The sequence below is a fragment of the Clytia hemisphaerica genome, unplaced genomic scaffold (assembly GCF_902728285.1).
Source record: "Clytia hemisphaerica strain Z4C2 unplaced genomic scaffold, Clytia hemisphaerica genome assembly, whole genome shotgun sequence".
Classification (NCBI taxonomy): Eukaryota; Metazoa; Cnidaria; class Hydrozoa; order Leptothecata; family Clytiidae; genus Clytia; species Clytia hemisphaerica.
Genome location: NW_027104041.1, coordinates 147,213 through 163,849, shown reverse-complemented (window position 1 = coordinate 163,849; position 16,637 = coordinate 147,213). Strand labels below are relative to the sequence as shown.

The 16,637-nt window shown below is 35.6% G+C and overlaps 1 protein-coding gene across 1 annotated transcript; it reads left to right on the top strand.

Moving 5' to 3' along the window:
* The first annotated feature begins 4,249 nt into the window (after nt 1-4,249).
* On the top strand, nt 4,250-14,663 carry LOC136811808 (serine-rich adhesin for platelets-like). Its single transcript, XM_067068435.1, has 5 exons — nt 4,250-4,906; nt 7,659-7,774; nt 8,558-10,798; nt 11,627-11,893; nt 13,385-14,663. The coding sequence occupies exons 1-5, from the start codon at nt 4,384-4,386 to the stop codon at nt 14,351-14,353; spliced, it is 4,116 nt and encodes a 1,371-aa protein (XP_066924536.1). The 5' UTR covers nt 4,250-4,383; the 3' UTR covers nt 14,354-14,663.
* Nucleotides 14,664-16,637: the final 1,974 nt, after the last annotated feature.

Sequence of the window (16,637 nt, the reverse complement as noted above, 5' to 3'; positions counted from 1 at the left end):
GAAATGATTTGGAATAGTTAGAATGATTCTTCTCAGCATTTTCTTTGAGATATCAATGAATAAGCTAACATAAATGAGACATTTTTTTTCTAAAAATATGAATTACTTTTTACAAAGAATAAAATACGAATCTTAAAACATTCATTAGGAAAAGTGTCCAGGTAGAATCAATTACAGACAGTTACAGATTTGTTTTTTGTTTTTGTGTTTTTGTGTATACTAAACCGGACAAAAGACATGCAACTATATTTATTTCAACCAATTTGAAATAGGTATAAATGAAACATAGTAGAACCAAACAGCATAAGAAATGCTATGAGCCAGAAACATAACGAGCAGGAACCAAAAATTGACAGGTAACAACGTACCGTGAAATTGGGTAACTTGCATCAGTGGAGGCTAACATGCATAGCCCTCGAATGAATGACCTGGCTGGTCATTAAAATACAACTACGCAGCTCTGCTCGCAGCTCTACTCTACCATTTTTGTTTTGATTTAACTTTGTATTTTAATGACCAGCCAGGTCATTCATTTGAGGGCTATGCAAGTTAGCCTCCACTGATGCAAGTTACCCAATCTCACGGTACTTAGGAGTTTTTCCAACTGTTTAACAAAGGATATCGTGATCCAAAATTGTTTACAATAAATGGATTTACCAGTAATCTAGAAGCTGTAACAGCGTTGTGTAAAGGATGGAAGATGATAGGACGTAACGTGGTAATAGTATCAGTAACGAGGCAATATTGATGAGCAGGAAGCAGGTATTAACAGGAAATAGCGTACATTCAGGACTTTTTCCAACGGCATGATAAGGGATCTCACGGACAAAATTGTTTACATTAAAAAGATATGCTGTTGTAACAGCAACATCGTGTAGAAGGATGGAAAATCATGACGTAACGTGGTAATAGTAGCAGTAACGAGGTAATATTGCGTTGTCAAGGTAAACGAATCCTCATTCATAAAAAGCTTAAAGGGAAAATAAGAAACATGAAATTAGATGATATGGTGAGTGTACTGAAATTTCCTCAAAAATAGTTCACCAAAGCAAAAGTTTCTTTCAATCTTTGATAATAATTTCCCAAATAGTGCCTGGTAAGTATCAACAAGAACACAGACCTGTGTTAAACATAAAAGATTAATAAAACCAAGTCTTATAAAAGTACAGAAAGAAAAAAATATTTATACTTACTGTCGAGTATACCATAACACAGGATTTTTAAGCATTCTTGTTGAGAGTAGAGTATGTTGAATGACGATTGTCGAATAAATTTAGTTACAGTGGAATTTCGTTGCCAATTCAACCACCAACAATAATCACTTTTGTCCATATTCAATCACTGTTCTGATAATCATTGTTCATTATTAGTGAGGTTAAGTAAATCGGTAAAATCACGACGACGAACGAAAATTTAACAGGCTAGTGAGTTTCAACCAATCAAATTTCGTATTTCCACTAGCCTATTACATTTTTCGTCCGTCGTCGTGATTATCCTGGTATACTTAACCTCACTATTATTGCTATTGGGGACAAACTGTTTGGATCGAAAAATGAATCAATCTCCTGAATGTCTAAGACAGGAGACAGATTGTAATTTGACTGTCAGCAAATTCACTGATTGGTATATGTATACATCTTGTTTAATCCGAAAGTCAAAAGTAAATGCATACAAGTATTTTGACTGCAGGAAGAGAGAGCTTGAATTTAAAAAAACTTCCAGAAACTTCTCCATTCCATTTCCTGCATGTTGACCAATCGGGCAAAATTCTACAAGCGGAATAGAATCTACTGTCGAAAGCTGAGTAAAATGCCCGCGGCGCCTGCTATCATAAAGAAAAAGTTTTTAGGCTAGCAACTGCCGTCCCTGAAAAAAAACCGAACATTTACGGAAGAGACTAACTACGGGTAGGCTTGCGCGACAAAACAAAACAAAACAAAACAAAACAAAAAACGCAAAAATTCGAGATTCCAGTCCGATATCTATGCGTGAAACTATAAGTGCCTCCTCGTCGCTGCGCTCCTGCGGGGGCAAAAACCAACGTTAATTTGCTCGAGAGGTTTTTTACTCATTTAAAATTCTAATAAACTTTTGAAACTAAAACGACCAACATCCAAGACCATAGATCGTCTCGACATTGCTGCTAGGGGATTTTAGATTCCTGGCCAGAAGGCATTCTTCGACGTAAGGGTTTTCAACCCAATCGCCAAAAAGTTCAGGAATTCCACTGTCTCCAAAGCATGCGATGCAAACGAAAGGGAGAAAAATAACGTTTACAATTCAAGAATCATGAAAGTTGAGCACGGCTCCTTTACCCCAATTGTTTTCACCGCAATGGACGAAATGGGGAGAGAAACGAAACATCTTGCCTTGCCATCACGAAAACTTGGGTAAGAAGAAAGATTAACTTTGCCCTCTTGAGTTCGGTTCTCCTGTGCCTCCGCGGCAGCAGAACTCCATAGAGCAAAGATAGTCTTTCTTCTTCGCTCTCATATAGTTCTAGTGACTCTGAATTTTTGTGTTCCTTCTAGATTTTTGACAAAACTTATCGACCGCCGGAGGCGGTTTCTTTCATAGTGGTACGCTAATCTCGTTTTGCCTTGGCTCGTTACTTTGTCTGCCATTTACTTTCGGTTTTTTAACTAGATTACCCAGGTGTTTCTCTTTTTTTCCCTGAATGTCTTTGATTCGGAATTGAATAATCGAGACATGAAAAATGACTATATTGTAATCTGTTTTCAATGAATAATCTAAAATGTACTGGAGATGACATGTAGGCGTTAATAATGTGTGCGCGCTATTTTGCAAGCGTGATGCGTGATGGTAGGCGGTCGTTTCAGTGTGGTTTAGATCCACACTGTGACCTAGTTAATTTCGCTTAGCGAAAGTATTACGATAGCCTTTCTGCGGTGTCCTCGCAAAAAAAATTAGAAAACGAAAGTGCTTGATACGGTGGACGAACTCACTAAATTTAACTTACAAATTACACGCTCGTATAACCACGGACGATTTTCGCGGGTTTTCTTTGGATGACGTCATATATGTTTGTGTCTTTAGCTCCACAGTTTTGATTTTTCTTTATTTTCTTATAAGCATATACTTTATAAGAATCAAATCAATAACTCTTGATAGACGGTAATATACCTTACGGTAATTAGTTCTTACAAAGTAAACAAGGGATGGCGCACAATATGATCTCATTTATTTTTCTTATAAGTATTTACTTTATAAGAATCAAATCAATAACTCTTTATAGACGGTAATATACCTTTCGGTAATTAGTTCTTACAAAGTAAACAAGGGATGGCGCACAATATGAGCTTACTTATTTTTCTTATAAGCATATACTTTATAAGAATCAAATCAACAACTCTTGATAGACGGTGATATAGCTTTCGGTAATTAGTTGTTCCAAAGTAAACAAGGAACGGCGCACAATATGAGCTCATTTATTTTTCTTATAAGCATTTACTTTATAAGAATCAAATCAATAACTCTTTATAGACGGTAATATACCTTTCGGTAATTAGTTCTTACAAAGTAAACAAGGGATGGCGCACAATATGAGCTTACTTATTTTTCTTATAAGCATACACTTTATAAGAATCAAATCAATAACTCTTGATAGACGGTGATATACCTTTCGGTAATTAGTTCTTACAAAGTAAACAAGGGATGGCGCACAATATGAGCTTACTTATTTTTCTTATATAAGCATATACTTTATAAGAATCAAATAAATAACTTTTGATAGACGGTGATATTACCTTTGTTTATTAGTTCTTAAAAATTAAACAGCAGTTGTTCTTAAATTGGTCTCTTTTTTTAGCGATTTTAAGCTTCGTTGTTCTTGTAAAATTGTTTCATCAAGGCTCGATGTAAAGTAGATTTCAAATTGGCTTCAATCTCTACTTCTTGTTTTTCCTATGTAGTTTAAATTCTAGGCGAAATTTTCGACTTTAAGTCGTCTTGTTTTATTTAACATATCTAATATTTGGCGAGCAGGGACTGCCTCCATGCAAAAATTGTGTAGTATATATTTAATATTTGGCGCGCCGGGACTGCCTCCGTGCGAATGATTTAAAATTCAAATTCAGGAACAAATGATGCATCATTTGAAAATTTACAAAAATATGACGTCAAATAATTAAAAAGCAATATTTGACGTCACAAGTGATCAGTATTTGACGTCAATATGTTTCATCTATAAAAAGGTGCCCAAGAGTAAGATAAAAATGTAAATACTTCTTGCTTCTAACACAACATGACGCTCTAAACACCACTCTTCAACTTCTTACCAACACTCACTCACAAAACAACTTTGAACATTCAGCAACACTTACAAGAACATTTTACACTGCTTATATTAACAACAACATCATCATGAGTAAACAAAACAATAAAAACGTTCCAAAGAACCATACTACTCCAAAAGCTTTTAATGGGATATCAAAGAGCGCCTTGTTGGCTCCGCAAAGTGTCGTCACTATGCATTGGTGTACGCCTAGCTCTGCTACTTTACCAATGGCAAGTGGGTTACATTTAGCCTCGGTTAATTCCTCAACATGTTCGTGCACTAAAGAACAGATTAAACGTAACCGTATATCAAGCGTTCCTGCATTACTTTCTGGTACTGCCCCACCTGAGTCGCAGATGACCGAATGGAGACGTAAAGGAGCCAGACCACGCTCTAGTGGATCAGTCTCTAAAGACAGTGATTATAAAAGCCATGATAGTGGCACATTTAGTATGGCTAACATGGTATCCGCCAGCGGAAGTGGAACCAAATCAAATGCCGTCAACCCTGCCGCTATTACGCTCACCAAAGACCCTTTTGCGGAGTTGCGTGAAATCTTGAAACCGTCATCACCGGAACTAATAAATGACATCATTAATGAAATCAAAGGTATAATATAAATTTTAATTTATTTTAATTTCGATTTAGAGTAATTGAATAAAACATATAGATGAAATCATAATGAAGCTTTCTAGCATTCAAACTGAATGTAATATGTTCTTAGATTTCGGATGGATTTTCCCTTTCAATATAGCACCTGTAGGCTGTTAATGTAGGGTTACGCTGTGCCAGAATGTATCTCACCTGTGGCACAGTGTACAGCAATGATTTTGGAAATTTCCAATATCGGGTCTGTTTACAGAAAAGTGTAGGGGAAGCAGTTATTTATTGCCGGATGCTGACTATATATTTACCGGAAGTTAAACTTTTTCCACCTTGTGATCTTAGGGTAGTTTTAGTGACTCTGATTTGTCCTCGTGTTTAATAAGCCACTCCACCTTTCCAAAGAGTAACAATCAAGGTTCAGAAGGACTTTAACAGTGAATGACTTATCTCAGGTGCCTAATAAACGCCCCCCCTGCTCGTTAATCTTAATGTTTACTTATTTCTGAAAATATTTTCTAGAATTTCTAACCCTGTTAATTAATGATTAATAATTAATTAATAACCTGTTAATTAGGGACCCCGTTTATTATTAATTTTTGAAGACCTCCCTCCTCCGTTTGCTAAGCGCCCGAGAGTAACTAAATTGGAAGCTACATTCCAGGCGGATGGATATTCAAAAAGCCCAAATTCTAAAGATTAATGGAAGTTGACATAAGTAAGGTATGACTTAAGGGCTCTGACCATTGTCAAAAAATTTGTTAAGGGATCTGAAGATAAAACTTTTGTTTTGGGTTCCTTGACATTTTTAACTAACAACAGCCTTTACAAATTGTTTACAGATTCATTCTGTCTAGAGTAATTTAAAATTTGATAACAAAAATGACGTTATGAACGTTATGAAGACGTTAATAAAATGTTCTATCACCCTCTTTGACAAAAAATGCTAAGTTTCAATGGGTAATCAACCTTTTTCTTCCGAAATGTTTTTAAATTATCCGCAAAGAATTGAACGCTATTTTAAAATTTTCGCAAAAATTTTCTAAATTGATGTATTAAAAATTATGACTGTTTTTCTACAAAAAAATTAGGACAAAAAATTGGTCAAAAAACACTTTTCAAGATTTTGAGACAAAGAAGCTTTTACAAAAGTTTTCCGAAAATTCATTTTTTAGTTTGCTGGTTTATAATGCAAAAATAATTTTCAAAATGTTTTTTCTTCGCCGAAAAAAAGGCCTTCCAAGTTGAAATACGTACTCTTCTTCGTAAAAATCTTCATTCTCTTTCTCATCAATTTTTTTCATTCCGATTTCTAAATTTTCAGATTCAGGAATAATTGGCGTAACAGAAAATGTAAAACATGCCATAGTTTTATTGGTTACATCAGGCCATAGTCATTATAAAAAAAACCCGGTCTGGTAATGCATTGTTTTAGCTTTTTGTTCAATTTTGTTTTGTTACAAACAAAAGACAAGTTGCGATTTGCATACTTTTTGATCACGTTACCAAAATCTCCTCTTGGGATTGGTCTATTTTCTAATCACATGATCAAAAAGTTTGCAAAATAAATCGATGTTGGCACGTAAGCTCCATCTTTTAACAATAAAAAGAGACAAAAAGCCTTCCAGACCAGTGTTTTTATAATGACTATGATCAGGCAAAAATCTATACTTTGTACATGGCAAGTATGAAAAATTCACTATCGGAAATAAGAGAAGGATTTTTACAAATCTATGGTCGTTAGGAAGATAGTTAGCAGTGGAATACATTATCAATATAGAAAATTAAAAAAAAGGAAACAACGTTGTGAAATAATCGACTTCAAGAAGCATCGTTCAGTGAATATTTATTCGTTCATAAGCATACGCGTTCTAAATTCAACTTTGACGTCAAAGCAAGTCTACCAAGCCTTGAATTCCGAGCATCATTTCTGCCATAAGATAAAACTTAAGACTTCTGCCTGGCCGACTGTTTAACCCTATTCATACTAGGCTATTAGAGGCGGTTCAAAACTAGGGGGGTTGTTTCTGTACCACTTTTGATGACTTCACTCGTCATGGTCTTTTAAAAAGCTACACTTTTTTTTATATAAGAACAATTTTATAAGAACAATGAGGCTCAAAAATGCCAAAAAATAAGAACAATTTAAGAACAGTGGAGAGGCTGAAGTTAGAGAGTTATAGCAAAAAGAATCACTGGTTTCTAAAATCCTCTAAATAGTAAAGTAAATAGCCAAAACTTGTTTTTTACCTTAGAAAAAATAAGAGCAAAATAAGAACAATTCAAGGCTCAAAGTGCCAAAAAAATAAGAACAGCCGAGCCTCAACAAAGATTTACTGGTTCTTATAAAAAAAAAGTGTATGTATTTTAACAAACACTTTAGAAAAAAGTTCCCTGAGTCGTCTAAAATGCTTATTTTATCCTAAATATTCAATAAATTACTGTTTAAACGATATATTATTTGACATGAAAAATAAATTTGTATTGAAAATGTGTCAATTTTTGTGACACCTTACTGTCAGAAATGTCATCACGCTCAAGGGTGTGGAAATTGTTAGGTGACAAATTTTTTGTATTTTGAAGCTAAATAAAAGTTAAGAATTTACAGAAAATTTCATGCCAAAAGCTCTATTATTTCAGGAGCTATTAACAATAGTTTTATCCCCAAATAGAAACAGCCCCCTCCCCTAGGACGAATAGGGTTAAAAATAACACAGATTTATTTGACACAAAGACGGGTTCTGTTCATTATTTTTAGGAGTGACAGCCAATTCTGAGAAGACTTCCGAGTCCAATAATCCATCTCTTGCATCTACATCTGTAACTGTATCGAAGAATGTATTGCCACCATCAACCGTCACTGAAGATAAAAAGGTATATACTATGATATAAATGAGTTTAACTTTATTTAGCCCCAGTGATGTTCATTTCATATTTGGACGTTTTTCGTGCTTTCGATTCTTTTTTTTTGAGACTTTTTTGAAAAATTTTCATCAATTTTTGAAAAATGTCCCACCCTTAGACTTCTTTTACATTTTTTCCCCTCGAAATAAAAAAAATTCCCTAAGAATCGTCCTTACACGTTGAGGGACTACTTTGAATTTTTTTTTCTGATTTTCGTAACCCTTAGAGAGACTTTGGAAGGTGAAAAGACCGACTCTTATCATCCGCAAATACTCAGCACCCATTTTTGCCTATTTAACCCACCCTGGGTGTCTCCACTGTTTGTACTAAGTATTTCTTAGACCTTCTAATTATCAAGTGTCCGTAAGGCTAATAAATCCCAAAGTTAACATAGGTAAATCATTTCTTGAAGTTTAGAAGTTTAATGAAGGCAAATACTGGATAACTTTTACATCTTTGATGTTGCAGACTTGAATTTGAGCAATTTTGCATTTTTTTAAATGTTGCGCGCTGGAAGAGTTAAAGATTCAGCAAATTTCTAATTTCCAAGGACCGACCATGTTTTGAGTTTGTTCTTGGGTTTTGGTCAAATTTAAGTCTCGAGTTCTCATTAAGCTATGTAAACCTATTCTTGACGAGTATATAAGTGAAAAAAATACCACCCCCCTCTCATGCCAAATCTCTCATGTTCGCTCTGGTATCGAAAGACAAGAACATTCTGATTAAAGAAGATATTCTCTAAAACTTTTATAGGGAGGCAGTAAAGAATCGAAAGTGATTGTTTTCGCCAACTCGCTAACCAACGCCCTTCCCAACCTCCAAGAGGAGTGTAATAACGCTGGAAATGCTACTACCAACAAATCTGTAGGTGATAATCCCACTGTCGATATAGATTCTAAATCCGATGATACTCCCACCAACGAAACTGTTGACGCCCACGCCCTCGCTGCCGCTGAAACTGTAGATATGAGAAATGATAAAATCGAAATTGATAATACTCAAACTAATAGAATCAAAACACAATACATTGAAACCGTCATCACCGAAGATGATAACACCCTATCAGGGACTTCGGAGAATATATGTGAACACCAAACCACAACAACTGTTTTCAACGCCAAACCATCCAAAAATAACGAGGATGCTAACATTCACGAATCCAAAGTGTGTGGCATCATTGAAACTGATGAAAACCATACTGATTCTAATGCCAATATTCTCAAATCTAAAGCTCCTTTTGAATCAGAAGTTGCTGTAACCAACATACTATCATCCTCCGAAGCCAATCATGAGCCACAATCTATGTCAAAAACCGATGCTTCCAGCGAATCCGAACCACGCCAACATTCTCCCAATGTGGAAGTCGGAAAATCTAATAATTCATCAGAAGTTTTTGTTTTGCTGGATAACATTGATACTTACTCATCTTATGTACTCGTTACTAAAGAAGGTGACAAAATAACAACGTGTAAACTGGTTGACGAAAATACACAAACAGTTTCATTAAAACCAAATGAGCTGTCCGTCTCTCATACAAACAATAAAATGGATAATTCACCATTGACATCGCATACAGAAACTAAAGAAACATTGATCATTCATACTGTCACCAAAATACAAGAGAATGTATCATTCCTTACTGACATTTCCACTGCTACTGAGCCTAAAGAAGATTTTAAACTTGATCATTTCTCCACTGATGCAACCTCCTCGCAAACAGAGAGTAAAGAAACATCCAACATTCATACTGCTACAGAGATAAAAGAGAATGTCTCATCCCTTACTGACATTTCCACTACTTCTGAGTCTAAAGGAGATTCTAAACTTCAACCAAAGACTGAAGATCATCTCTCCACTGCTGCGACCACCTTGCAAACTAAAACATCTAGCTTTCAAACAACCACTAAGATGCAGAATCTCTCGACCATTTCTGATATTATCACTATTTCAAAGTCAACAGAAATTGCTAACCGTCAATCCAGCGCTGAAGATTATCATTCACCTAGCATTGAAGCTAAGTGCGATATGCCAACATCCACCCAAGCTGTTAAGTCTGAGACCATTGCCACAAAAGACTCTAAAGTGACCAAGCCAACCACCCAAACATTAACTGTATCTTCTCCAAGTACTGAGACCATTCCTACCGAAGACTCTAACGTGACAAAACCAACTACGCAATCGTCAAATCTACCTATTCCAAGTACTGAGACCATTGCTACCAATGACTCTAACATGACCAAACCAACTACCCAATCATCAAGTCTACCTTCTCCAAGTACTGAGACCATTGCTACCAATGACTCTAACGTGACCAAGCTAACTACGCAATCATCAACTCTACCTATTCCAAGTACTGAAACCATTGCTACCAAAGACTCTAACGTGACAAAACACACTACCCAAACATTAACTGTATCTTCTCCAAGTACTGAGACCATTCCTACCGAAGACTCTAACATGACCAAGCTAACTACGCAATCATCAAGTCTACCTATTCCAAGTACTGAAACCATTGCTACCAAAGACTCTAACGTGACAAAACACACTACCCAAACATTAACTGTATCTTCTCCAAGTACTGAGACCATTCCTACCGAAGACTCTAACATGACCAAGCTAACTACGCAATCATCAAGTCTACCTATTCCAAGTACTGAGACCATTGCTACCAATGACTCTAACGTGACAAAACACACTACCCAATCATCAACTCTACCTATTCCAAGTACTGAGACCATTTCTACCAGAGACTCTAACGTGACCAAACCGAACACCAAACCATCAACTTTATCGTATCCAAGTAATAATAAGAAGACGACTAAACAACGTAAACGAGTTGCCTTCAATGAGGAGGTCCAGATGACATCCTCAATTCCATCTCTAACATCTCTTGATAAAAATGCAGAAGATTATGTCAAAACTTTAGAGGAAATAATCACTAAACATAACGAAACCATTCGATGTTTAAGATCGGATAAATCGTCTCTACGTAAAGTAAGTTCTGCTTTCATTTCACGGTAAAGTAGTTTTGGAGGTGGTTGAATCATAGTCCATATAAAAAACTTTCCATTGTTTCTTACTTGAACTTGTGTTTGAGAAATTATTTTGCTTTGCTCGCTATTTGATCATGTGATTAAATCTTAAACCAATCCCACGAGGAATACTTGGTAACGTGATCAAAAACTGAGCAATCGATTTTTATCTTTTGAAGGAAAAAGCTAAAAAAAAAAGATTAAAACAATAAATAAGCTTCCAGACCAGAGTTGTTTATACGAACTATGGTTGGATATATTAGAAAAAAGAAAGTTAAACTTGTTGTCAGCAGTTGTCTTTAGGTTAGGCACTTTTTAAAAGCTATCATAGGTTTCCCATAATCATAAAATCGAAAAGTATTTTTTGTCATACTGATTTTCTCAATGAACTATATACTATTCAAACAACCCCTTCTCACAGACCCGGTAGAATTTTTTCAGCCAGTGGGGGTCAAAATAACTGACTGAAAATCGATGGGGATTGGTATTCCCATATTTCTTATGGCCGGGGATTTAAATTCTTTTGTTTTCAAGTCAGAAAATTCAATGGGGATGGAAAAATAACATAACATTTTGCAGCGAGGATTGGTTTATTTAATAATTTTCAGTGGGGACAAAAATGGGAGGATAATTTTCCACTGGGGAAGATATTTTGGCTAATTTTTCCAGTGGGAAGGGCTCCCAGTGCGTCTGCGAGCGAAGGGGGTGTATTCAAATATGAGCAGCCACTTCGAACATTACGTAATCAATATCATGAAACATGAAAAACACTTTTATTTCTTTTCTCTAGGACTTAACACATACAAAGTATTCCAGAAAAACATTTATCAAACGTTTCACAATCACTACATTAAAAAATGCTTTCCTCAAATCGAAAGTCAAAGATCTTGACGATCAAGTGTTTGCTGATGGCGAGATGATGGATATGGCAAGCCAACAATTAGAAAATGTCTATGCTGAAATGTCTGATCAAAGATGTATGATCGACTCACTTAAAGATGAATTGGAGGACTCTGAAAATGATAAAAATCGTTTACAAAACTCGATGAGCGAAAAGGTAAGGAAATTCAAACTCAAACCCAGTCCCTTAGTTCCCTTTTTCTGATTCCAAAGTTCAAGTCCTGCAAGTGGCTTTTGGGTACGATACATGTTTTTTTTATAAGCAAGTGTTTGTCCCTATATCAGGCTCGCATTATGTTTAGTTTGAGAACAATAGAGCCATTGTTTAGGTACCAAAAACTGAGCCTTCATATGCTTATAAATTTTATGCTTATAAAAGAAAAAACATGTATTGCAGAAAAAGTGCACTTTTTTTATATGAACAAATCAAGAACAATTCCAGCCTCAGATTTGACAAATTACTAAGAAAATAATGCGAATTCTGGTTATATCAAAAGAGGGTGTAATATTTGACAAGTCACGTGACCTATTTAGAGCAATTCGATTGGTCAAACACTACTTAAACGCAATAATATTACGTGGTTCGGCCTACAATTAGGGTCAAAATATATTGGGAATTTTGGTTAATTCCTTGTTTTCAGATATTTAAAGATCGGAAGAAAAAGTCGCTTTTGGGCAAATTGATAAATTCATTCGAATATTTCAATTTGGGAGGGGTTTATAGACTTCCAGGGTATATTCTGAGCCCTATCGGATCATTCTTGAACTTTTAGTTCCTCAGATCCTCAGTCTCAACTCTAGCGTTAAAATTCAGAGTTAAAACACTACTCGTCCAACCTAATTTAGAGCGCTTCCAAATCGTTTGTGGTTGTAAGATTTGGTGGGAATTTCCCTTTTTTCTCAAATATTATGACTTTGATTGTAGTCAATCCGCTCCTTATGAACCATTCATTTCTAAGCCCAAAGATGCTAGGTTTAAATCTCTTGGAAGGGAATGAATCCACTTATTTTTTTTATACAGCAAATTAGTTTATATTCTTGAAATTTAGCTGAAAGATGCAGAATTTCGAGATGGGAAAGCCTCCTTATATACCTCACTGAGACAAAAGTACTTTTAACAGACTATAATAGAGGCCTCCCAGTCACCTTTCAAATCACGAAATCACGCAAAAAAAAATCCAAATCACGTTATCACGAGTTAAATTTCCTTTCTATCACAATCACGTTAATCAAGTTGTTTCCTCCAATCACGAAATCATGCACTTTAAGATCTTAAATCACAAAATCACGAACTTGGAAAAACGCCAATCACGGCATCACGAAAACCGCTAGGGGATCTCATAATATTTAGCAAATTGGGCTCTTCCAGAAAAAATCCGTTCATGGGGGGTGGAGGATGAATTGTCCAGGGGTATTGAAAAAATACCAAAAAATTGCAATGCCCAGGGGGTAAATTCCAATGTCCAGGGGTAATTTTTTGTGTCCACGGGGTTGATTTGATGTTTGTCCAGGGGTATAACCCGTGTCCAGGGGGTTAAAAATCAAAATGTCCAGGGGTAATTCATGAAAAAATAATATATCCTCCACCCCCCATGAACGGATTTTTTCTGGAAGAGCCCATTAATCTACTCTGTCTTTCTCTACACAGGATAAGATCATTGCAACGCGGAACTACAAAATCGCAGATTTACAAGCGGAAGTTGATACTGGATCAACGCGCATCAACGAATCGAACGTGCGCTATGAAAAAGCCACGACACGTATCGACGAATTGGTCGCTGTGTGTGCTGATAAAGATAATCAGCTTTTGACTAATCAGCAAGAGATTGAGCTCTTACGTAATGAGAAAAGTAGGCTGGAAGCTAAGCTATTATGTGATGCGAGCGAGAAAAGAACGCTTGCGCAACGAGTTGCTATGAAGGCATCGCGTGCTGGAAGTTCTCTGAAGAAATTAAGTAATCCAGGTCGTTGGTGTGGAAGCGCAAGATCAACTCGGTTTCGAGAAATGGCGGGTGACGAGAGTATGCCCTTTCTACCGGCAACCGAGTGTGGAGCTGAACAAAGCTCACCGACTGTTGACTCTGTCAGAGACAATACCACCATCCTCGCCCCCCTTTCTGCTACCAGTAGCAACACAAGTACCGAAACACCTTCCAAACAAAACTTGAAAGCCAATAAGAAAGACAACAAGAAAGGCAAAAAAGAAAAACCTAAAAAATCATCAATGTTTGGTAGAGTCTTCAGAAAATCAAAGACACTAGAAAAATCTTTGTCACAGACATCCACTGAATTGATTGATGATAAATGCAAATCTACAATCATCAAAGATGTAGATCAGTGTAATCATCAAGAAACCACCCCGCCCATTGGAACAACGCCCATTGGAACAACGCCCATGTCACCACTGAACGACAGAAAAGAAGAAGAGGAGGATCATATCCATGTAGAAAAGGATAACGATACTAAAACGTCAAAAAGCGAGAATTTAACCAATCCCAAATTAGGGCAGGTCCCTACCAACCCCACCCAGAGGGTATCTTTTACCAACCATACCCAAAAGGTAACCCCTACCCCTGAAGATAGAGAGACAGTCGTTTCTCCTATAAACAATGTGTAAGTTTCTTTCGAGGTCGGTCGAGGTCTCCATGACGTAATGTTTTATGCAGAAGCACCCAAAATATCCCGGGTGTTTCTCACTAGGTTTATGATTACAAATTCAAAATCAGTGGCAAACACCCAGTTTTTTTTGAGTGCTTCCGTATGAAACATTACTTCGTGAAAACACAAATGAACAAAGTTCGAATACCAAAAGGAAATTCCAGAACTTTCTACGGATATTTTTGGTTTTCAAAAATTACTTTATATTGATTTTCTTTTCATGATGTTGTATTTAAAACATTTGAAATTTATTTTCTTGGTCAACAGTATTCAAACAAGATCTCTTTGCCCTCAACTATAATACTGTTTGTCAAAAGATGAAATTTTTTTCGTTTTCGATTTCACAGCATGTTTAAATTAATTTTCATATATTCTAATGTTTGGGAAACCGATAAAGAACTTCTGGAATTTCTTTTTAGGTATTTGACCTTTTTATTTCATGGCATCTATTCATACCCGATCTCGAAATTAACTTATCCAACAAAATCCTGAAAAAAATAATTAAAATTAAAACACATGCACAAAAAACAAAAACTTTTTTTTTCAAAAAGCAAAATAAAACTAACAAACCTTAAAAAACACATGCAACAAAAAAACATAAAGAATTTTTTTTCAAAAAGAAACCAGAAGAAACATACAAAATCATCAACGAACAAAAAAAAATAAACAAAAATCTAAAACCAAAACTTAATCAGTTTATATTTAAAAACCCAAAATTATTTATCAGTAAAATAATAACAGAAGCAACAGAAAAATTAACTAAAACCTAATAAAAACATTTCAAAAGGCATAAAAAGCTAAAAAGAGCAAAATCGCCTCATTTAAATTCTTTCAAGAATTGAAAATTTTGAAGCCAACCCAAATATGTGACTATCTTGTCTATGGTATATCGGGGTATTAGCCTTCTGTGGTTGTCCCCCTATTTTGCCCTCCATTATTCCATCAATGATATATTGTAAGCGGGAGAAAACTAAGGGTTTTTTTCATTTTTTTTAAAAGCATTATCTTGTAAATATTTGATCAAATGTTAATATGTATACCAAAACTGTTATTTTTGTGATATTGTAAAACATTCATAATATACAATTGAATAAAATGTGGAAAAAATAAATCAATTTTCTGACTCAAATTGATGTAAGATGGTAAGACCCCCTTCTCACAGACCCAATGGGAACCCTTCCCACTGGAAAATTGGCCAAAATATCGTCCCCAGTCGAAAATTATACTCTAATTTTTGTCCCCGCTAAAAAACAGATAAGCCGATCCTCACTGAAAATTATCGTGCTATTCTTCCCATCCCCACTGAATTTTCTGGCTCGAAAACAATGGAATTCAAATCCCCAGTCATAATCAAACATGGGAATATCGATCCCCATCGAGTTTTGGACTACTATTTTTACCCCTACTAGCTGAAAAAATCCCACCGGGTCTGTGAGAAGGGGATGTATGGTGTGAAGCTTTTCTATTAGAAACAATAAAGTAAATTTTGACCGAGGCTCGGTTTATTCTTTAGTGGAAGACTCGAATTACAGGGAGTATTTAAAAACCACTTTTCAGCTGATAGGACTTAGTTCGAATAGTAAGTTTTGTCTTCGTGACAAAAAGAAGTTCATTCGGAAATGAAAAATATAGCACTCTAAATATTTAATACCCATCTTGCGAATTTCACACATTTATTAGTAGGCTATCTTCAATAAATCCTTATGTATTTCGGAACTCCAACTGAATTCGGAAAAACTCTTTGGAAAAGGCTTTTAACCTTTTTTATACGAGGGCAGACTATATAAGAGAAAAGGCTTCAATGATCAAAATATTAAGAACAAGTTAAGAACATTTTAAGGCTTCGCGGACTCTAAATCGCCCTTGAATCCTCACTAAAAGGTGCACACATAAGAACATTTTAAGAACATTTTAAGTCTTAAAGCTAAAAAGTTTAAGAACATCTGAAGACTTAAATAATTTTGGATGCTCTTATAAAAAATATGTGTACTTGAGGTGTTGTCCTGATTGGTACTATACCCTGTTTTGTCATCTTTTTCCCTTGCTATGAAAACCCCTTTGCCTTGTTATTCACGAAGTGGCTTCAAGATACAACACTATACTATATGTACAGAGGGGAGATCGGATTCATTCCACGTTGAAAAGTTAAGTATAATTTTGAATTTGGCTTCCTTTTAGATTTCACATCTATCTTTATAAAAAGATTTTATGCCTTTTCGTTACAGACCTAGTGGAACCCTATC

Bases quoted from the DNA above. Each gene is read 5' to 3' on its own strand.
- LOC136811808 (XM_067068435.1), top strand. From the start codon at position 4,384: ATGAGTAAACAAAACAATAAAAACGTTCCAAAGAACCATACTACTCCA. The intron at 4,907-7,658 runs GTATAATATAAA...CATTATTTTTAG, and splicing joins CATCATTAATGAAATCAAAG to GAGTGACAGCCAATTCTGAG. The intron at 11,894-13,384 runs GTAAGGAAATTC...TTCTCTACACAG, and splicing joins AAAACTCGATGAGCGAAAAG to GATAAGATCATTGCAACGCG.